This window comes from Dipodomys spectabilis, unplaced genomic scaffold (genome assembly GCF_019054845.1).
Source record: "Dipodomys spectabilis isolate Male_0828 unplaced genomic scaffold, ASM1905484v1 ptg000138l, whole genome shotgun sequence".
In the NCBI taxonomy this organism is placed as follows: domain Eukaryota; kingdom Metazoa; phylum Chordata; class Mammalia; order Rodentia; family Heteromyidae; genus Dipodomys; species Dipodomys spectabilis.
Genome location: NW_024870815.1, coordinates 12,510,274 through 12,534,936, shown reverse-complemented (window position 1 = coordinate 12,534,936; position 24,663 = coordinate 12,510,274). Strand labels below are relative to the sequence as shown.

The window sequence follows — 24,663 nt, the reverse complement described above, 5'->3', positions numbered from 1 at the left end:
TAGCACTGCTAGAATAAAACACAGGAGATGCTGAGAATAAAATTCAGGAGATTCACCTTCTACTGCATAGCCTTCTCATGTGTTCAAATTTCTACCAGGTGTGTGTGTTTTCCTTAAATTATTAATGTTTCTTAAAATTATTAGTTACACAAAACAGTGCTCATCAATTATCATTCACTGGCCAGGAACTAGAGTTGTTAAGAATAAACACTCAAAAGACAGAAGGAGAGAGACGGATACCCTTGCCCCCATGCAGCCTTGCAGTGCAGAGGGAAGACATAAATGACAAACAACTAAGAAAAAGCTGATATCTCTGTAGACAAGTACAAGGAGAAAAGAAAACTTAGTACCACATTAGGAGACCAGAGTAGAGAAGGACCAAGGCTGGGGCCGTGTAGGATCTCTTGAGCAAAGGGCAAAGAAAGAAGAAAGAATCAAATTGCTAAATGAGTTAAGAACTTAGGGTACTAATTGAGGCAAGAGATATAGTGGCTTGGATCAGTGGATGAACATTTTGACTATCTATATTCTGAGAGCGCTAGTGACTATGAGACTGGATTTCAGTTGCAAGAAAGATCAATCAAGAGCAAAATCAGAGTCTTTGAGCACCCAGAAGAGAGGCCATTTACCAATTCCTGATATGAGAAAAGACTCTAAGTGGAAGAGATTTGGAGAGAAAAAGAAGCTACTTATCTGATTAAATATTTTATGACCAGTACTGAAAGAGAAGTCAGTATTTCTGGAATAGTACCTTAACTAGATGAAAGGGAAGGGAAACTAACACAAGAAAGTAGGAAAGAAGGGAAAGAATGGAAGGAAGGAAAGAAGGAAGGAAGGAAGGAAGGAAGGAAGGAAGGAAGGAAGGAAGGAAGGAAGGAAGGGAGGGAGGGAGGGAGGAGGGAGGGAGGGAGGGAGGAAAGGAAGAAAAATAAACAACCTGTATGAACTCAGCCACAGTGAAGACTGACACAACACTGAGACAACAGATAAGCAGGAACATTGTCTTTCTAAATAGGACATTCCCACGTCACACACATTCCATGTCATGGACCAAAATGCAATCTCCAAATTGCCTGTAATGACCATAGCTCAAAGCAATGGGGCATTGGAACCATCAACCAATTAATTTCCTTAGATTTGTTTGATCCTAACTGTCCCTACCCCAGGATTACTGAAATTTTAATGAATAGAACATTCCAACATCTTGGAAGTTCAGGGAACTATTTTTCTTTTAAAGAAGATAAACAAAATGAGATCACATTGTGCTCTAGAATTATAGAAGATAGAATCTTTTCATAGGCAGAAAGAAGCGATTAAGAACAGAAGGCAGAGGAAATTAAAGAAACTTGGCTTACTTTGGGGCAAGGTAGAAAAACCTAAAATACCTTAGAAGAATTACAAACTTTCACTAACAGAGCTGTGAGTTGCATAGAGAAGGGAAAATAAACAAGAGACACAGTGATAATACAGAATATACTGGTTATAAAATTAATAACACAAAACTCAAAACTTCACCACGGCATGTATAACTAGAAAATAAGTGTTAGTATCTTATTAAAATAATAAATTTTAGTATATAGTAATTTTAGTATATAGTATATACAAATTACATACATTGACTGAGTCAAGTAACAAAAAATAAATGCTAAGTGACCCAAAATCTTAAAATACACTGAAAGGACTCTCAAAAAGCTCAGTGATAAAATCCATATTACTGTTAAAATTAATTCAATTAATAAAAACTGATGTATTCAATGTATTAATAAAATGTATTAACTATCAGAGAAACATTATATGCAATGTATAAGGGAATTTCACTACCTTGGTAATTCTTTTTGTTTGTTTTTTGTTTTGTTTTGTTTTTTGGGTCCGGTTGTGGGGCCTAAACTCTGGGCATGGGAGCTGTCCCTCAGCTCTTCAGCTCAAGGCTAGCTCTCTACCACTTGAGCCACAGCACCACTTCCGGCTTTTTTCTTTTTGCTTATGTGGTGTTGAGGAATCGAACTCAGGGCCTCAGGCATGCAAGGCAAGCGCTCTACCACTGAGCCACCTTCCCAGCCCCTACCTTGGTAATTCTTATTAAAACATTTCAAATTAATTTTATTAATATTTTAACAAATTAATAACCTCTCCAAAACCAGAAATAGTAAGTTGGACAATCAAGTCTGATTAAGCATACAAGTACCTAGGAATAAACTTACCTAAAACTAAGGACCTTTACAAATGAAGGAGGAAAAAAAATACAGAACTGTGAGTGATAAATAAAAGAAGTGTTTCTTATAGCAAAAAAATAAGTATTACTTCTTTAGAAATGCATGTGCTTCCTAAACTTACACCAAATACAACAACATTCCCCCACAGGGTTTATGTGGCAAGGAAGTGAACAGGAACTTCACAGGAAGTTCTACTAATATTTTCCATGGTTAAAAATCAAAGGTAAGTTTATCAATTTTCCTTCTTCCTCATGTAATTTTGGTTGGGTAGTAAAGGCTGTCAAGATATGTAGAAATTATTCTAATGTGCCCATCTCCTAAGAGTAAATGTAGAGATTCCAATAATAAGATGATCTGAACAAATACGGTTTGATTATTAATTAATTTTCTCATTGAAAACAAGCTATACTGGAACTCATATGGCAACAGTTCTAGAATATACACAAGAATCACAACAAATAATGTCTTTGTTTAAAGTCCATTTTCCCTGGCCCAATAAACAATAAACCTTAACTTTAAGTTGAAAGTGGACTACAGCAAGCATTCCTTCAGAGTTTTTTTTGTTTGTTTTCCTGTTTAGATTTTTTTGTGCTGATCTTAGAGCTTGAACTTGGGGCTTAGGCACTGTACTTGAACTTTTGTATTCAAGGTTAGCACTCTACCACTTGAGCTACAGCTTTTGTGGTGGCTAACCAGAGATAAGAGTCTCATGGGCTTTCCTGTTCAGGCTGACTTTGAACCTTAATCCTAAGATTTCACCCTCCAAGTAGCTATGATTACAAATGTGAGCCAGCAGCACCCTAGCAAATTCTTAGCCTTTCTGTTCACTGACAGGTTACTAAAAGCTAGCCCTGGCCAAATACTGCCATTCAAATTAGTGTAATTCACATACTTCTGAAACATGGGAATAAATGTTTTTTAAAGGGAACTGTTAAGTAGGTCAGTCTAAATCTTGGATTAGTCACACTTTTTTTTTGCAAGTTCTTTTTACTATAAATGCTAACATTTTTCAAAGATTCAAAAACACCCTGAAAGAAATATTTTCTCACCTCTTCATTTGCTTGCAATAATCAGTATTATGAACTAAGATAAAACCAAGTTGTTTTTCTGGAAGGATACTTTGTATGTTCCTTTATAGTTCTCTCCTCCTGTTATACATCATTTGCCAATTTAAATATTTTTTTTCTCACTTTTCAACAAGAAAAAAAAAACTTTAGAAAAATTTACTTGTAAGACAACAGTATAAGTAAATAATGTAGAACGACCCCCACTGAATCAGTGTAATATGGAAATATGAGAACACCAGTGAAAGGACTGGAAATGAAGGTAAATGCCATTCCGTGGAAGAAACTTCTAGCATTTACTACAAATGGAGTAGATTGAACCAGCATCCAGAGGAGTCTAAATGGCTGGTTTGAAACTCTACTCAAAGAAGAGAAAGGGAAGGCACCAGAGCGCTGTCTTTGGGGCCTGGCTGTGCAGAAAGTAAAGGGGGGGGGGTGGGTCTGGCAGAGCCTACATTTCTTGAGCCCTGACCCATCCAGCTCAGGTCCTGTTCAATTGGAGGCAAGCTTTAAGTGAAGATGCAGCAGCAAATCATTTACTAAAGAAATGCTCAAAAAAGAAATCAATAGAGGCATATGGGAATATTCAGAGAGAAGATGAAAAGCCCAGAAAGAGTACAAATTCAGGTAACCTCCCAGCTTCAGGGCTATTCTATGGCGAAGGAAGCATAAATTATACCTTGACAAGTTTGTCTAGCCTAGAGGCAATGTAGGGAGGTTACTGTACTCTATGCACAGAGTCACACCAAAGAAGCTCCAAATACTCATCTGCTCTTCACAGCCTGTGTGTCTGAGGACAATGTACTGAAAGTGTGTGAGACACAGCTACAAGGTATGTGGGGCTGAGAGACAGGAGCGCAGGAAAAGGGTTCAGAAGGTCTGGGTGTGGCACTTCACAGATCCCAGATTCACTTTCTCTAAGGTAGGGAAATTTCCTCTTCTTAATGGAAAACACATCTCTACAGTAACACCCTCATTTCTGAAAGCAGTGCATGCCAACTTCTGCTTGAATTGAAAGCAAAATTCCTTCTGTTAAATGATAAATCTTGGACAGCTGCTATTAGATGGCTACAAAATGATTGCAAATGATACTGAATAAATGTAGAAGTCATTGATGATCAAAAAGGTATACTGTGTGATCAGAAGAGTATGAACAAATTAGATATACAAGCAAGATATTAAATTCAAATCCGAATTACGGAAAAACTTCATTTGGAGAGTGAAAACTTAGATTAGAAAAATTGATGAAACATTTGATATAAAAAATACAAATGATAAACAATGCAGAAGACAAAAGATACAATCTATATATACTAGGAATAGCAAGTCAAAATGGTATAAGAAATAATTACCATAAAGATTTCTTGAGGCAAAAGGCCTACACATACCATGAAAAAATAAATTTGCAAAAAATTATACCAGGAAAGATAAAAATAGTCTCAGGACACACCAAACATAAATACATAAGTACCCAAAAGCAAAACAAATTTCTTTACAAATGAGAAGATGTAGAAATGACTTCATACCCAAGTTAGCAGAAGATGCTCTAACATTTTATCTTCTTTCACAAATTTTACTTGATCAAATTAGCCTCATTCATAAAATAATGTCATCTTCAGATATGAAAAATATAATTGTCCAGTTTTCTTAGTTTACACATGATAAATATGTAAATCACCCAACTGATGAAGCAAATAGTGGATAGGTTTCGATGCCAAAGAGATAATATTAAACAACAGGACATCTATCTAAATGTAAATTACAATGATTGTTAAATAAGTGCATACGTAAAAGTATTATTGTGAAGAAAAAAATCTATTTAAAATTCAAGATTATGGAAAAATAAGTAAAGGTGGTAATATAACATATTTTTATCTCACATAAATGGAATCTAGGTGAGTATATACTCGTTTACTCCTTCTTCTAAATAGTAAAACAAAGTTCAGGCCTGACAGTATATTCTACTTCTAACCAACACCAGAATAAAGTGAGATGAGACATTTCAACTCACTAAAGTAAGAAAAAGGGTAGGCATGTAGCCAAAATATACAGAGAAACAGCAAAACCCATATGCCTATAGATCGGGATACTGGGCAGGTACCACCCATTGCTTTGTTGATTATTTAATACATTGAAGACACTCATGGGACAAGAGTTAGATATATAGTTACTTCTGGGACTCAGGGATATATATGTAAACAAAACACCAAAATAGTTACAGTTTTTCAGTAGGGAAAGATTATGAGTCATCCCTTTTGGTCATTGTATTTCTACATATTTGAAAAAAATCATAACAAAATATTTAACATTTAGCATTAAAACATGTCAGTTTAGCATACATTATTTGTATTAAGAATTAATTACTAATTGATATAGAACATATGAGCCCCAAATAGAAGATAAATAAGAAAATTAGAAGCTGTCTTTAAAAAAATGATGGATATAGCTTTAGTATGGTCTTGTTTGTCATCATTCATTATGTTGAAAAACGAACTTTACAACTTTGGCGGGGGGGGGGGGGGGGGAGGTGGGGGAGGGGGATGAGAAGGGGAAACAAAGGAGGAGGCAACAATGCTTGATAAGAAATGTACTCATTACCTTGCTCATCTAATTGTAACCCCTCTGTATGGTATTTTCACAATAAAAAAAACCGTATTAATAATTTTTTTTAAAATGATGGATACTTTTCCTCCAGAAAAGCTGAGTAGGTATATACATATACATATACATACACACACACACACACACACACACACACACACACACACACACACACACACACACACACACACACACACACACACACACACACACACACATATATACATATATATATTCCTTGATACTCCCCAACAACAAATGTACAGACACTAGAGTAGCATGTGAATGACTGACTAAAGACAGCCACAGCTTGAGAACGGTTATCTAGGTCCCCATCCCTTGATTCTGGGTGGACTGTTCAACGGTTTTGATGGATAAAAACAATGGGAAATCCAATATGCCTTTTCTCTGGAGTTGCCTGTTCCTGTCTCTGGAACAGTTGCTTTTGGATCTTCATAGATTCAGGGGCATAAAGAATTCACATGTGAAGGAGTCAATCTAGTGACTCAAGCCCCATTGTGGGCCAGGATGACACTTGAATCTATTAGCCATGTTTATATCATATTGATCCTCCAACCTAGACAGGCATTTAAACACCACCAGCCTCTCTTACTATGTTGCTGAAGAGGCAAAGCCATGGGAGATGCTATGTAAGAAGTGTTCAGCTGAGCCCAGAACAGCAAGAAGATTCTGAAGGTAGGCTAGATTTGCTAGTAATCAAAGATGGGATTAATCAAAAAAGAAAGCATTGCCTGTAAGAATAACACTGAATATATTTACTAAACTGCCACTCTAATCGAAGTACTCCTTTAGCGTTCATTGTGATTTTTTTGACAGAAACATGTTCATTTCTGAAAAGTCATGCAACTAAACATTACATATTTCTGTTCCCTTCAGTTAAACTAAGAAAGTTAAACTGTCTTTCTTAGGATAAACCCTATTACCATGATATTAGTTAAAGTATTAAGATAAGAAGAATTATAAAACAGACACTCACTTTGCTTACAGCCAAGTAATAACCAAAAAATAGAGAAATAAAACTAACCTGGGCCATTTAAGTACTGTGTAAGCGAACAGTGCAGTCGGACAATTATAGGTTCGGTTCGAATTACTTCCCAGGCCACGGCAATCTCCTCCTGTACATATACATATAAAAGATGAGTTAGCCACCTTTCAGAACATAAAATGGAAGAATAACAACAAAAAACCCTTTCTGAAACTTAGGCTAAAGAATGCATGAGTTATGAGGGCTAGATATTACCTCAAAACTCCCTGCTAAAATTCTTTCAGTTTCTGCTTCTATGGGTGAAAAATAAAAATGAAACTTACAAAATTGAAACATACAATGAAATGCTATTAGTCCATAAACTTCAGAATATATTAAAAGAATCAAGCAAAAGAAACATTAAGAAGTCTTCATTAATCAGTAAGTAATGGACAGGATCATAAGAATATCAAAAAATAAGTTTCTTTCTAGAATTAAAATGTCCTAAAATATACCAGTATATTATAGAAAGTAATACTTACATCGAGAAAGCTGACATCAATGTGCAGATCAATGTCTACATCATCAATAGCTCCGTATTCCCTGGAAGTAGAGTTGGACATTGGTTGGGTTTTTTTTTCATTTTTTAAGAGATAGAATATGCTAGCTTATTTTTATTAAAATTTCAGACACTTTCTGATTGATCCCTGACTTCCAGGGATGGCTTAGAACTAACAGTGGATGGACATGAATTAATTAAATGTAGCTGTACTGTCATTTTCTGTGACCTATTTATACCACAAGGGCATATTTCTGTCTTTATGCTTATGCATCTGCATACATAAATTCAAGAGTTTCTTGGTTCAGAGCTCCTAATGTTCCAAGTTCCCTGGGGCAATGTCAATGTCCTCATGTGACTGTTCTCTGAGGAAAAGGAGCTACTACTAGGGACAAGAAAGGGGCTGCTGACTTGAGGAAGCAGTAGGGAAGACACAATGAAATATCTAGGAACCTTTCTTCCATGTTGGAGGTTTAGAAATTGATCCAGGTCCTCAAACAATTAAATAACACTGCGTTATCCAGGTGGGTAGCTCTAAAAGTCTGACATATCGAACTGAAAAATGAGGAATCACAGTGTGCTCCTCATGAAAGGCATTCTAAAGATCAACTTTAGTGCAGATCAGGGAGTGCCATGAACCAACGTATTTAATAATTTTGACAATAGTTTGAATATTCTTCACATACATGTGTCTCCTTTTAGATATTTCTCTAAAATTCTGAAGTCATACATAATATATATGTTAACAGATGAAACTATAGAAATGACTAGAATTAACTTTAATTATGGACAATATCACTGAGTATTTTAAGGGTTCATACATATATGTGATGATTTAGTATGTAGAAAGTCATTTGGGTATCACTTCTCCCTCAGAGAGACAGAGAGAGACAAAGAGACAGAGTCAAAGAGACAGAGAGAAACGAGATTATGTATATATATATATATACACATATATGTGTATACACACACACAAACACACTGAGGCCCAATCATAAAATAACTTACTGGTTTTTTGCTTTGTGAAAGCTTTTGGCCATTCATACAAATTGATGCAATATTCAAGGCACTTCCATTTTTATTGGAAATCAAGTTAAATATTCATAGATAATCTTATCAGATCCTCATTGTAGCTTTGTGAAGTAGATAATATTATGTCACTTTGCAGATGAGAAAATTGAGAATGTGGAAGTGAAAAATATTTCAAATGGAAAAAATCAGCAGGGAAGACAGGTGTTGGATTCAGCATATCCAAGTTCAAAACTATGAATACTGTCTTCAAAATGCAAAGTACTCAATAAAAATTTATATGTATTATACACGTAAATAATACAGACAGAACACATCATTTTAACCCACTTACTGTTCTGAATAGGAAACATGATTGAATAACTACATAATTGAATTTAGGTAATTTAATTACATAACTTAATGAATAAAAAGTTTATCAGTTCATTTTTGTGTTTGATAGCTGTGACCAAACAAGGGCAGTGTAGTATAATAGAATATAATAGATTCTGAATTTCTTTTTCTGTTTACAAAATATGCATTTTTATTTTTATGAAACTTTACTTTCAAGTTTTTATATTAATATTTAAAAGATTACAAAGAGAAAAAAGATTAAAATTGTTTACAAAGGAATTAACTTTTTAAAACCACATTAGAACATCTATATTCTTTGACCAACTGCAAAAATCATTGTAACTGTAATATTAATCTATGCCGAAAGTATGAAAAGAACAGGAACCACACAAATGAGCCATTTCTTCTCTGCCTTTAACTGAGAATGCAACTTCTTTTTTATTATTGTTATTAGTAGTAGTAGTAGTAGTATTGAAAAAGTGATGAGCAGGGAAATTACTGCAACTTCTTCAAGGAACAATGTTTTATGATTTTCAAGCTACCTACAGTCTCTCTTCCACAGACTCTGCTTTCTTTTTTTATTTTCCTTGCTTTTTTGCCACCTTTCATAAGAGCAAAACCTATTTGTAGCTCATGGGCAATTCAAAACAGGGCATCCTACTCAGTGGTTGCAACTTAATGACCCTAAACAATGATTCAAATGAATCAAAAATGCATTTGGTATGTATTGAACCAATGAGCACAAATGACAAAGAGTATTTGAGAGATGTTTCTTGCAGATGAAGAATTGTTGACAAGAACCATTACAGGAGTGAATACTAAGAGAATAATAATGAATGCATGCAGAGCATGAAAACTTTTACCTAGATCAATACACATAAAAGCAGACACTGGAAACAAATCAACTCAACATCTAATAATAAAGTACTGTTTAAATAAAACATAGCATGTGTGTATGACAATAAAAATTTCTCAATGCTAGTGATGCTGATGAAAAAATATCATCCCCTAGAAGAACTGTCCTAAATACACACTTCACTGAACAGTTACCAAAAACTCATGGGACATGAAATGGTTGAGGAAAATAGTATTTAAAAGAGTATTAAAGTATATCTATATTAAATATTTAAAATTTAAAATGTTATATGTATAAGACTTAATTAAAATTTGTTTTCCAGAAACAGGTACCTAAACTCTAACTAGAAAAGTAATATAAGGTCATTACACAAAACATGCTCAATAGAGAAAGACCCCAGCTGGATGCTGGTAGCTCACACTTGTATTCCTAACTACTCAGGAGGTTGAGATCTGAGGATTGCAGTTTGAAGCTGAGGTGGGCAGAAAAGTTCCTGTAAGACTCTTATCTCCAATTAACCACTCAAAAACCAGAAGTGGTACTGTGGCTCAAATAACAGAGTGATTGAGATAAAGAGGCTCAGGGACAGCACCCAGGTCCTGAGTTCAAACCCCACAATGGACAAAAAAATACCCAAAACATAACTTTTAATAGTATTTTTTGAGACAAGGGCTCATGACCATGCTAACTTTGAACTTGAGATCCTCCTGCATCTGACTCCAAAGTGCTGGGACTAGAGGCATGCACTATCATGCTCAGTGAGAGGTCATTTTTTTTTGCTTACATTTCAGTCAAATGTCTTCCAAATATGGTTCTTCTCTTCTATAGTCAATGTTTGTCTGTACTGTGGAATAGTCTTCAAAACCATGAATACAAATAATTGTACTTACATAACTACAATTATGGAATATAATAGGGGATAGGAGAGATGAGAAGAATAATGAATGGGGTAACACTGATCAAGATGCATTGTGTCTAAAAACTGACACACCGACTTGAAAACGCTTTAGATAATGACTTAAGAGTAATGAAAAATTAAAAAATAAATATTTGCTTGCTTTTCATTTTTGATATAACACTGGCAAACAACCATATCTTCACATTTAAAAATCTATGTGCACCTATAATTTCTAGAAATACTGGGTTAAGTAAATAGCATGACTTATTTGGGATTTTTAGTATATGTTGCTCACTTGTTATTTCAAAAGGTTATAACAAGTTGTAATTACAACTGCCAGGCTATCCCGTGACCATTATCCATATCCCAGCCGCCATTTTGCTTCTCTCATCTTCACCAGTTTCATCTGGAAGAATAACATTTGTTTGAATTCATTTAAACTGTCAAAATTTTGGTTATGTTGAGTGGCAGAGAATGGAATCAGAGACAAACAAATGTACCAGTAAAACTTCATCCACAACCATTTTCCTTCTAACTAGTTTTCAAGGCCTATCAAGGTAAGATCATACCTATACATCACATGGTAGAGCTATGACAAGAATGTGATTAACCTGATTAAGACTGTTAAGTAAAATTGAAAGTGATCCTATAGGTGATTTTTTAAACACCTTTTTTCTTTTTTCAAAGTTAGTTTCTTTCCAACTTCTAACACTATTAATATCTGCTTTTGAAAGCACGGGATAAAGGTTACAAGTGCTCTTCTTCACTGTGGTGGAGAATTAATACAGAACTTTAAGGAGGCAAAGGCCCCAAAGGTTTGCAATTAATTGGATTCTGCAGGTGCATATCTGGAAATAGTTGCATTTCTTTTTGTTTTTCTGCCACACTTGAGAGAACTGACAAATGGCACTTCGTATATGCAAACCCATTTCCGTTGTGATGCCCTTTTTATATAATGCCAGTAATTTCATGCTTTCCACTGTGAGAGTACAAAGCGTGATTACAGTTTGTCCAGATGTAGCGGCCCACTCATGGGAACTGCTTCTATATCTCAATAACTTTCAGTAGCCCAAGATCTCATGAATAGTAAATGCACAATCGAGTAAATGTGTGATATATGAACACAACTTGAATTGTGGCTCTGTCCTGAATATAGTATTGGGTTCATAATAACTCAAAAATAATTTAATGGACTGCATTTGTTTATTCACTGCAAAAGGATCACATCAAATTGAACTTGACAATTTTTTAAAAATGAAGAAAATGACACAGAAATGATCTTATGCAATTTTATCCCTCCAAAATGGATAAAGAACTGCTTGTAAATATCCCTTTCTGATACCTAATGAGACTTTTCAATCTCCAGTGAACTCCCTACTCTTTGAAGACTGTATTTGTTGAAATTAGGTTAATTAAAAAAATTTGGTTCCATATCTTAGCTATGGTAAAAAATGCTGCAAGAAACATAGTTGTGCTGGTAGCTTTAGTATGGTCTTGATTGTGATCATTTGGGTAAATGCCCAAAGTAGATGAATGGATCAAGAAAATGTGGTATATATACACAATGGAATTCTACGCCTCCATCAGAAAGAATGACATTGCCCCATTTGTTAGGAAATGGAAAGGCTTGGAAAAAATTATATTAAGTGAAGCAAGCCAGGCCCAAAGAAACATAGGTCCCATGGTTTCCCTTATTTGCAATAACTAGTATATGTCTGAGTCAAGCAGAAAAGGTCAGATAAGTTGATGTTAGGTGAACTGAACCCCAAGGTAAGTATTCAAATGTTTTTGCTTTCATGCAATTGTTTCTAGCATATGTGTAAGATGATTTTTTTGTTGCTTTGTATGTCTCTCCCCCGTGGTACAACCCTTGTTTTCACTGTATTTGATGTTGGTATAATTTGTGGAGGGGAAGGGAAAAAACAAATCGTTTAAATAGGGATACAGGTGGACTCACTGCAACAATGAGATGTACAAGTCGTTACGTCGAAAAACGAACTTTACAACTTTGGCAGCAGGAGAGGGGGGAGGAAGGATGGGAAGGGGAAACAAAGGAGGAGGCAACAATGCTTGATAAGAAATGTACTCATTACCTTGTCCATGTAATTGTAAACCCCTCTGTACAGTTTTTTTACAATTAACAAAAGGCAATAAAAAATTTTGTATGTGGCTTGTTGAAGAACATGCACATGAAGTGTTTCTATCAAAAATAACATATATTTTAGGACAGTTTTCTTGGTGATGTATTTTCCGTGTGTGTGTGTGTGTGTGTGTGTGTGTGTGTGTGTGTGTGTGTGTGTGTGTGTGTGTGTGTGTGTGTGTTTTCTTGGTGATGTATTTTCCGTGTGTGTGTGTGTGTGTGTGTGTGTGTATTGTTGTGTGTGTGTGTGTGTATTGTTGTGTGTGTGTGTGTGTGTGTGTGTATTGTTGTTTTTGTTTTGTTGCTGTTGCTGCTGCTGCTGCTGGTCCAGGGGCTTGAACTAGAGGCCTTGTGCTCTTTCTTGGCTTTTTCATTCACAATTGGCACTGTAAGTCACAGCCCCACTTCCAGCTTTTTGTGGATTATTTGGAGATAAAGAGTCCCACAGATTTCCTGCCTGGGCTGGCTCCTAAGTAGTTAGGCTAACAGGCATGAGCGATCAGAATCTGGCCATTCTATTTTTAACCAACCTAACCAAAAAACATGGTCATTAGGAGTCATTCGCATTGCAAGATGCTGGAGGCACACACTTACAATCCTAGCTACTCAAGAGGCTGAGATCTGAGGATTCAGGTTCAAAGCCAGACCAGGCGGGAAAGTCTGTGAGACTTACATCCACTTAACTGGCAAAAACCCAGGAATGAAGGTGTAGTTCACATGGTAGAGTACCAACCTTGAATGCAAAAGCCGAGCCAGAGCACAAGGCCCAAGTGCAAGCCCCACCAGTATCGTACCGGCATGAGCGCGCACACGCATGCGCACGCACATACACACATTTCATTCACATATATGTTCATAATGTGTATCAAATATTGGAGCCCTTATGGTTATTTCTGTTGCACTTCCTTTCTCCATAAAGCCTTGTCTTACTCATTATACTATTGTGATATGTTACAGTACACCCTGATTCAAATTAAATGTGACCATACTGGTTATAAAAATATTTGAGTGTGTTACTTTTCCTTATCAGCTGTAAAGGAAATCACACACACACACACACACACACACACACACACACTTCTTCCACAGATCCATGAGAAATAAACCTCTATTTCTATTTAATTATTTCTGTTTTCAGCCATTGGGCAGTTACATTTTTGAGATTATTCTATGAAGAAACACACCTTTCTGTGACATCTGAAACTCAACAGCTGCCATGTCTATCTCTGCATGCTCACTCAGTGTGTGGTTTTTCCCAGTGTGGGGGAGAGATTTGTGAATGAGCCAAGAAATATGCAAACTCAGTAGTCAGGAAGAACTCTTGGCAAGACTAAAGCTTTTGCAAGACTGTATCCAAGGTGGCTATAAATTTCTCTAGAAGACATAGTGGTTGAGGAGAATTTAAACCTAGAGAGGAAAAGAAAGGCATCTGGCTTTTTATAAGCTACAAATATTTTTATAAAACAAAATAATAATACTTGTAATTTTAAAACAAGAATAAGATAAAATGATTATAAGAAGTACTGAACCAACAATTGCTACAACTTTGCTGTCAGCTTAAATATCCTGGATTTCATTCAAAGACATCCCCAGGCTTTGGGAACACAGATGAGTCCAGGATCTCAGCTCTGAAACTCACTCCTATCTACATTATGCTCGCGTGTCTTTGGAAATCCTCTCCTATTGGTTTCTCTCCTTCCTGTCGTTCCTATCATTGCTTTCCTAGTTTTGAGTGGTGGATTCTTTTTTTCTTCAATTCAGAGGCAGAGTTGCCAGATCAGATCAATATGCTGGAAAGGAAATTACCAACACCCAACTCAAGATCTCTTTTTGATGAATGACATGTTTCAGCGTGGGTTAAGCTATGCTATTATAAAAACAATATCCTCAAAATGTCAGTGGCTTACCTCACACTAAAAGGATTTATAACTATGTGGGTTGGGAATGAGACAGGCCATAGTCATCAAGGAGGCTGGGATAACAGAGAGTCTAGAAGACATAGGAACTCAGTCATTGTCTTGCACTATGTGCACACATCCCTGGACAAAACTAGCTCATACATCCATGCTAAGTATTAGTGGTAGTGGAATTATGCAAGTCTTTCAGATCACTAGGACAAGAGAAACAGAAGACTTGTCAGAAATTTCTACTGAATGGAAATTTAGAAATTCAGCAAAATAAAAGTGACCATCCCCCATCTGTGTAGTTTTTTTTTCCTTTTTGTAATATTTTGTTCTTTTGACCTTCCTACCTCCCTACACTCTCCCTCTTTTCCTCATTCTTCCCTCTTTCCTTCCTTCCTGGAGATATCGATTTGGTAACTATGAGCCAAGTGGTAGATGGTTGTTCCTCCAACCATCAAAAACATTGGAATGATCTTGTTTTTAGTCATCAACAACTCATAGAGGCCCGGTCATTATTTTCCACCCACAGTTACTAAAATATTCAGCAGTCACACTCTTGGGAGCCCACTCCATGTTAGGCATTAGACACAATAATAAAGGTTACAACTACTCTTTTTTTCCTTCAATCAAAATTTATTGAGCTGCAACTATGTGCCCCGTAGTGGAAATATAGCTGTGAACAAGATCTCTGCCTCCATGAGCTTACACTCTAGTATCCAGGTACATTACTCTTATGACTTCAATTTTTAAAAATGAAAGAGGGCATGGCCATAAGGCAAGGGCTACTTCACCTGGGTTTCACATGGGAGGGGAATTTTACATGTCAAAGGAAATGATCAGAATCATTTCTTTCCTATCCAAATGAGAATGTTTGCTTTTCAAAAAATATTGATCTGAAATTACCTTCAAATGGCATTGACCAGTATTCTATCAACATGATTATAAGAGCATCTACAGCAAAAAGACATGCGCCAAAGCATGGTGTTATGTGATTCAAGTTTAAGTGCACTCAGAATGATCACAGGATTTCTGTTCTAGAGAAAAGAACTCACTTCTTGCTGAAGAGACTGAGTAAGAACTCTCACTTATGTCTGCATGTGTGGCTACTACAGTCACTTTCTTGTTTTTGCATCGTATGGTCAGTTGGAACTGGCATGGTATGTTAAGTGATGAATTTAATATTCAGTACTTTCTCTACATCTTCTTTTAGCCTCCTTTCAAAGGAGTTTTGTCTCAATCTAGGCAATCCATTCTTTTCACCTCTTACAAAGAACTTAGATGTGGTTAACTGCCTTTCTCATTAGATGACACATAAAAAAATTGACACCAAATAGCCTATTGTGCCTATTGAAGTACTTTTGCTCTTCAAACTCCATTAAGTTCTTATAGGCCTCAATTAAGTAAAAGAACAGCTAATTAGAACAGTCTGTTTTCAATAGACTTGGTATTTTGCAAGGAAGATGATTCCAGGGCCTTATTCATAACTACTACTCTTCCCATATGTCTAAATCTCAGAATCAAGAGGAGACATGTAATTCTTTTGTTTTTTAATTTACTTTAAGGAAATCAAACTAGTTTTCATGTGGTTCATGTTTATACCCTAAGATTATTTATTCTGAAATCATCCTCTCTAGCTAGAAAAAGTCTTGAATAGACAAGAAAATGGCTTGAATTCCTTAAGGTTTAAAGTGAATTAAAAACTGTTGTAAATGAAAAAGGCAAGAAGAAACTTTCAAATGGTTTTACTACTCTAAGTGTGTCATAATGCTGAAGTTTCAAACACTTATCTACTTTCAATTGTCAATAATTTTTGATGACTTTACTAACAAAAACAATAATACAGATCATCATAAGTTCATGGAGTTTTGTTTTGTTTGAGGAAGAATCTCTACCCAGGCTTGCCTCACACTTGCAATAAAATTGTCTCTCTGCCTCCTGATGTGCTAGAATAAAGAACATGGATACTTATAGGTACAGCACCATCACAGGTACATAATAAATGCCTTAAGAGGCACATCATTTCATGATGCTATTACCAGATCTAGAAAATACAGAAATCACATTTTAAAAAAATCTTTAACTGTACAGGTATTCAGTTTGTATCATGGTGATCCTCTTTAAAAATACATTATTTTGAATGAAGTCAAATTCTATGTTGTATTATGCTTATTGATTATATTTCAAAGCTTTTATCGGTGCAGAGGTTCAATGATTGCATTTAAAGGTAAAGATTTAACCCTTTAATTTCTATAGAAATTTATTATGCAGTTACCAAGAGCTCTACTGCTTCCTTCACACATTTACACATAGAACTTCTTGAATATCCACAGCCTCTAATATGGAGCTAAAATAGGGACAGCTTGGAAATGTTCACAGCAAATGTGCTAAAACATTACGGTTTGTAAAAAAAATTAGCTTTACAAAACATGATCCGGTCACTATCACTCAGAGCTGTCATAGATGCTAGAGCAGGGCAGAGGGTTGGGAAGGTGGCTCAGTGTTAGAGGGCTTGCCTTGCATGCATGAAGCCCTGGGTTTGATTCCTCAGCACCACATAAACAGAAAAAGCCGGAAGTGGTACTGTGGCTCAAATGGTAGAGTTCTAGCCTTGAGCTGAAGAGCTGAGGGACAGCACCCTGGCCCAGAGTTCAGGAATTCTGACCAAAAATTTAAAAAAGAGCAAGGCAGAGGTTTAGGACCACAGCTTAGCTATGGAAGCTGCAGGGAGTAGTTTCTGAAGTTTAAAGGAAACATTTTAACCGTTACAAATTATAACTGTGTTCACCTTCTCAATTAATTTATATGTTCACTCTCAAAGTACAGTTGTGAACCACATGCTGGTGACTCATGCCTATAATCTTAGCTACTCGGGAGGCTGAGATATGAGGATTGTTGTTCTGAACTAATCCTGGGCAGCAAAGTTCATGAGACATTTTTGCTCAATTGACCACTAAAATGCCAGAAATGGATCTGGGCCTCAAGTAGTAGAACACTAGCCTTGAACAAAAAGCTTAGGGTCAGCACTCAGCCCTTGTGTTCAAACCCTTGGGACTAGCACCAAAGCAAGTGGTAGAGTGTTAGCTTGAGCGCAAAAGCTCAAGGACAATGCATAAGCCTTGAGTTCAAGTATCAGGACTAGCATGTGCGCGCACACACACACACACACACACACACACACACACACACACACACACACACACACACACACACACACACACACACACACACTACAGTTATGTCATGTTCTATGCTAAGTACCAGAATGGGAGAATCATTAAAAAATAAAACAAAGCAAAATGCAACAAAGACTCTTAAAAAATCAGCATACAGAGAATTCAATGTTGGAGGGAGAAATAAATTAAAAGTCATAAAAAGTATAATAAGCAAGACAAAAGCCAAGTGGGATATGAGCCCAGAAAATGGAATAACTCATCTGCACTAGAGAGTCAGGAAAGGCTTTGAGAAAAGCAGCCTTCCGACTCAGGCTTGGCCAGATTCAGCAAAGGAATTGAGAGCAAGGCAACATGGGATTTGACAAGAGACCTGCTTATGCGATGCTCTGTTATGAGGAAACCTGGACCACCAGGGTAGTTTGGATGAATAGAAGCTGGACCTGAACTGAGTTTGTGAGAAGAGCCTAAAATGTCACACAGACTTAAAGACTCTAGTATCAGCAAAGCCTAGAAAACTGCAATAAACCAGATCTCAATCCTGGAAGATAGTTTAATGGCAGAAAAGGCTTTCCCATGTAATAGGAAAGAAAATAAAAGCAGATAGGGCTGGTATTTTCTATGAATTACTAAATATAATTTTTAAATGGCAAAAAAATCATCACCAAATATAACTATCAAATAAAATACAATATCATACAACAAATTTAGGTCACTGTCTTTAAGGGACCAGATCACAGCATGTCTCGGATGCATGTAGTTTTGGATTATTTACTTTCATTGTTAACAGAGGTATGGCCTGGATTTATGATGGCCAAATCTATCACAGTAATTAATTATGACACATCTTAAAATTAATATTTCTTCAAACTAACACTTTAGAACAACTAATTTCCTGCTGGGTACTGGTGGCTCAAAACTATAGTTCTAACTACGTGTGGGGCTGAGATTGGGAGCACTGTCATTTGAGGCCAGTCCAAACATACATGTGAGGTCCCTTCTGCATCAACAAAGGGCTATGGTGAGGCATGCCTCTGATCCCAGCTGTGTGGGAGCAGACAGGGGAAGGATGGCAGGTCCAAACAATCCTGGGTAGAAAACCTTGTGAGAACTCCATCTCAAATGGAAAAGCTCGGTCGTTCTGATACAAAACCTAAAATTGGCAGATGGCGGTCCAAGTGCACACCTGGGGAGGAAGTGAGACCTTAAAACAACCAGAGCAAGAAGGGGGTAGAGGTACGGCTCAGCGATAGAACATCTGTGTATCAGCATGAAGCTCTGAGTTCAAACCCTAATACTGCCAAGATCATTACTTACCTAATTAATTAGTAATGCAAGCAACATCTTAAAAAATATGTATATAAAAAGGTAACCATGTCATTTAACAGGAGTAGAAACACAACAGAATTTTCTCAAACACCTTCAAATACAATTACCCTAAATGTTTAAGTAACTAACTTTCAGCAACAAATATAAAAATCTCAATGGCTTATCCAATAACTTTAATATTTATTTATGGAAGGTATTTATTTACCTGAGAGAAACTGCATGTGGCCCATAAATCTCTCTCACTGCCAACAGATCAGCTTCCAGCTGCGGATGCTTATGCAGTTCCCCGTCATAGTTCACCTGATAACAGGGAGGATGCGGAGGTGACTTGGGTGAAAAGAATCGAAAGAATGAGAACACAAACCGTCCTGTGGACCATCGCCTGTGCATCCTACACGAACACGTACAGCGTCACCAGAAAACCCTAAGTCAACTCAGTAGGACATTCACTGATGTTCTTATATATACATAGGGCTAGCACCATCATTATGTATGAAAATTAAAATGAAGACTTTTTCAACACAATAGAAGTGCAAATATGTGAAGGAAGAGCCTGAGAAATTTTCTGAAAAATGTCTAGAATATACATCTAGACTAGATGCCCTATGTAAGAATTAGCTCTGTAAACAAACATCAAACTTGAATTATGCTACTTTCTAAAATGTTATGTCGGATAAAAATCCATCTCATTAGGAAAAGTATTCCATTGCCAGCATGGTATCCCATGGAGAGAAGAAACAGTTTTATTGCGTCCACGGCTGTACTGCCTTGGGCCTACGCTTGATTTAGAAATTAATGACTTTTTATTCAGAATGCATAAAGTTAAAGTTACTTGCATTCTTTTATTAAATAACTGTCACTGCCAAGTTATAGTTCATATTTGTCCAAAGAACTATATATCAAAACACACACACACACACACACACACACACACACACACACACACACACACACACACACACAACAGATAGCCTAACATCAAACACTCAGTTTTATTATTTATCTTGGAAAACAACTAACAAGTTGTTTCATATGTGTAGCTTATATTATGGCATCTTTTGTAATAATTTGTCAACACAAGGAACACAAATAAAACATGAGAATACCCAATAATTGGGGCTCATCAAATTTTAAGGTTAATCACCATCTATTTAAAACTAGCTGACAATGCTTTTGAAAGAGGGTTCACCCTTTCACAATATTGTCATCATTTCAAAATATTTAAGCAATGTGCTTTTTAAAAGGCTTGCTGTCTGTGATCCACTAAATGCTATCTGCAAAAGGTTCCATAACTTAATGTAAATAGATGATTATACATGATTTGTAAAAGTAAACTTAATTTCTAAAAATATGTAGCAAGGAAGAAACAAAAATTATTCAGATACAGGAAGTAACTTATGAAACCCTACTTAACTATCAATCCTAGACTTTAAACTAGGGAAGATATGGCAAGTAAAGCCTTGATATTGGATATTTCAAAGACAGATTTTCTTACCTGTCCTCCATAATAAAATTCTTCAGAATCATTGTCACCTTCAGAATCTTCCTCCACTGTACTATTCTGTCTTGATTCCTTAAAATAATAAAGTAAGGAGAAGATTTTCATGCACAAATTAGTTTGTTTTCTTTTTGAATATGAGGTAGCAAGTAGTATTAATGAGTTTTGTGCCTATTACATGGATTTTACATATAAAACATTCTAAGTGTAATATAACTCAAATTAAACAAACAACAGTAAGTGTCTACCTTGCAAGCATGTAGCTCTTCATAAAGTAAATCTTTGTTAAAGTTTTCTTTTGCAGATAATATGTGAAATTTAATATTTGATGAGTATCAAAAGCCTCTATACAATCAATTACACCTTCATCTTTGTTCGGCTACAACATTTGGCAAGCTCTAATTTAATTTATATTAAAATTATCATCTGTATTATTTTTCCAAGACTGTTCTCACTTTCAATGCCAATCTAAAACAACAGCATGAAACAAATCTTTCAATGGCCAGGCACTGGTGGCTCATATGTATAATCTTAGCTACTCTGGAGGCTGAGAGCTGAGGATCACAGTTCAAAGCCACCCTAGGAAAGCAAGTCCATGAGACTCCTATCTCCAATTAACTACCAAAAAGCTGGAAGTAGAGCTATGGCTCAAAGTAGTAGAGCATTAGCCTCGAGCACAAAAAACTCAGGTTCTGTGCCTAGGCCCTGAGTTCAAGCCCCAGGACTGGCAAAAGAAAGAAAAAAAATGAAAGAAAACAGAAGAGAAAAGACTTTAAATGCAAGATAAAAATCATATTATAAAAATAAATATGAATCACATTAAGACAACTTTTAGCATACAGAAGTTACTTGCTTTAGAATTTAGGCTTCAAAAAAGTATTTAATTTATTATGCTTTGACTTGAAGTCTGAGTTTTTCACTCACTGAACCACATTTGTTATGTGTCTCAAAGAAAATTGTCCATAGTAACAACATAATAAAATAGGGGGAGTAATCCTTTTAGATGCAGAAATCCCTTCATTCATTGCGTCATAATCATTTCTAAATTTTAAGTGTATAAGGACACTAGACATCCTAAAAATGTGACTGGGTTTTGTAAAAGTTGAATACATTTTTAGTTGGCAAGGGTTTTGTTCAAGCACCTGTTCTCACCAGTGGATAACAAAAGGGGGGTGAAAATCAGTGTGGGGGGATAGGCCTAGGAAGTATGCACAGATCCAATTAGAATTTTTAAGGGAGATGAATTTGTGTTTTTAAACAATTGATAACAAGGTTATTCTAGCTGCTGTTTTTTTGTCTAAAAAGATCATCTGTCCCTGCACAATTTTGTTAAGGCTACTGCACTAGCACTTTAAGCCACAGCTCTACTTCCAGTTTTCTGGTGTTTAATTGGAGATACAAGTCTCAGGGACTTTCTTACCCAGGCAGGTGAGTCTCCTGAGTAGCTAGGATTGCATGCGTGAGCCACCAGTGCCTGGCCCAAAAAGATCATCTTTTAGAAACAAAATTTTAAGTGTCCCACCGAAATTATGTATGCTCAATTTGTGCTGAAAAAGTCATAAAACTGCTGCTGTTTCACTACAGTCCTTCAGGCAAAAACATAAAACAAATAGTGTGTTTTGTATTTACTTAGGACTAAGTCTTCTTTCTTTCCTGTTGTTTTGAGAACTGCTTTCTCAGAGTTCATTTTAGGTCACTCTTCCCATATTAAAAAGTACCCAAGTTAAGTTTTATTGACCATATGCAACTTTAATCTCAATGAAATATTAACTTCAAATACCTGGTACATTTTAAATGCATCTATGTTATTTTCTTAAGAAATAAGAAACAAAACTTACATACCTCTCCATTTTCCTTTTGTAATTTGGCCTTTATGGATAAACAGCAGTTAGTATCATTTGTTTTTCTTAATTCTGAAAGAGAAAGGTTACCATTTAAAAATCATGTTAGTTTTTAGAATGGTTTTCACCAAGCACTCTTAAGATCTTAAAATCTCCCATTGGGTTATTCTTGTTCTTTTGCAAAAGTATTAAGGAGTATTTTGAAATTCTATAATATTAGGGAGTTAGATATCCAAGTTTTATTGATGTGTGATTTTACCCTTCATATTCAGCAGAACAACTGTTAAAAGAAATGTTTTTTACAAGAGCAGTGTCAACATAGTGTTTTCTAAACAACCTAGAGTATTCTTTTTGTGTGGAGACCGGTTCTCAGGCTTGAACTCAGGGCCCAGATGCTATTCCTGAGCTTTTGTACACAAGGCTAGCTCTCTATCACCTGAGCACAGCTCTACTTCCAGTTTTTTGGTGATTAATTGGAGAGATATCTCATGCATTTTCCTGCTTGGGCTTTTTTTTAATATATATTTTTATTGTAAAGATACTGTACAGAGGAGTTACATTACAAGAGTAAGGTAATGAGTACATTTCCTTTCGAGCATTGTTACCTCCTCCTTTGTTTTTCACCTACCATCCCTTTCTTCCCCACCGCCCAACTCCCCTGTCCCCCTAGAAGATGTAAAGTTTGTTTTCAACGTAATGTCTTGTCTATCTCTTTGATCCGCAATCCTCAAATCTCAGCTTTCAGAGTAGCTAGGATTACAGGTGTGAGCCACTGGCACCCGGCTAGCGTATTTTAGATTTAAAATTTATATGCAGATTCAGACATACAGAGGATATTTATATTAGCAATAAAGAACCAACCAACAACAAAACTATGTACAATTAAGAAACCTTGCTCATGTAACTGTAACCCCTCTGTACAGTGTTTTCACAATAAAAAAAATTTATGGGGCTGGGAAGGTGGCTCAGTGATAGAGTGCTTGCCTCGCATGCATGAGGCCCTGGGTTTGATTCCTCAGCACCACATAAGCAAAAGGAAAAAAAAAGCCGGAAGTGGTACTGTGGCTCAAGTGGTAGAGCGCTAGCCTTGAGCTGAAGAGCTGAGGGACAGCACCCAGGCCCAGAGTTCAGGCCCCCATGACCAGACCAAAAGAAAAAACAAAAACTTAATTTGAAAAAAAAGTAATTCAAGATAAGAAAAACATTGCATTATTGTTACCTGTGGCTATTTTATGAAAAATTACAGGAATTGGCTCTGTAGTAACGAGTACATCTTCATCGTTTTCTGAACTTGACACATATGTATTGTCTGAAAATAATATGGATAATTTAAAACATTACTATGTTTTAATATGTTATTCATTAAAACATGTATGTCCTGTATGTTCTGTATATTATTTGTAAAGACAACAGTTTTACTTAGAACTAAATTTACTTCTAACACAAATATATATTACTCATAAAAATAAGAGCTATGACCTCGTCTTTTGTCATAAGGAACATGCTGCTATTCTGACAACATTCTGAAGAAAAAAAGCCAAGATCTGTGTGTGAATTAAGTCTATAAATGTGTGGGTTCTTCAAATACATTTATGTATCCTTCCAAAATAATCTGATACAAACTATCCTAATACACTTCTTTCTTTTGAAGATGAGTAGGGGTGATTGTTGAGATGAGATTTCACTATTTAGTTCTGGCTAGGCTCCATTCATCCTCCTCCTGCCTTGGCCTCTTGAGTGCTTGGGTTGCCGGCCTTTGTCATCCTTCTATTTTCAAATGTGTTTCTAATATGCCACATGACAATAAATCCTTTGAATGTAACTTTTTGCCTCAGTTCACTAAACAGGATCCTACCACTGGAAGCAGGGTTAATGAATGAAGGAGAAAACCTAACAAAGAGTACTTGGTGGAATAGACTCAAAGCCAGTATAGTTGCAGACCTCAGTAGTGTCCACACTTGGAAGGCTGAGGTAGCAGGATGGGGAGTTTGAGGTCAGTCGAGGTTGCCTAGCAAGACTCTGACTCAATAAAAGAGTCGAGATGAAATGATTTAGGAATTCAGGATGAAGGTTTTGTTGAAATCGTACCATCTACATAACTCCACTGTATATTTTTAGGTTGAGATGCAGTCTTACAAATACTCTTTCATGAATCAATGTTATCTATGTGCACTGCACAAGTTGAGTACACAGCATGTTAAATTACTCTTAAACTTCCTATATATTTTTCTGGAAAAAAATAC

General features: G+C 36.1%; 1 protein-coding gene across 3 annotated transcripts in view; it reads right to left on the bottom strand.

Moving 5' to 3' along the window:
* Positions 1 to 24,663, bottom strand: part of Parp8 (poly(ADP-ribose) polymerase family member 8) — a 169,452-nt gene that overhangs the window by 47,195 nt on the left and 97,594 nt on the right. For all 3 annotated transcript variants that reach the window (XM_042690552.1, XM_042690553.1, XM_042690551.1), the window contains exons 5-10: positions 23,640 to 23,729; positions 22,422 to 22,492; positions 20,577 to 20,654; positions 19,287 to 19,381; positions 7,406 to 7,466; positions 6,924 to 7,014 (exon numbers count right to left, since the gene is read on the bottom strand). In XM_042690552.1, the coding sequence (XP_042546486.1) occupies positions 6,924 to 7,014; positions 7,406 to 7,466; positions 19,287 to 19,381; positions 20,577 to 20,654; positions 22,422 to 22,492; positions 23,640 to 23,729 (486 nt within the window). The remainder of the gene's footprint in view (positions 1 to 6,923; positions 7,015 to 7,405; positions 7,467 to 19,286; positions 19,382 to 20,576; positions 20,655 to 22,421; positions 22,493 to 23,639; positions 23,730 to 24,663) is intronic.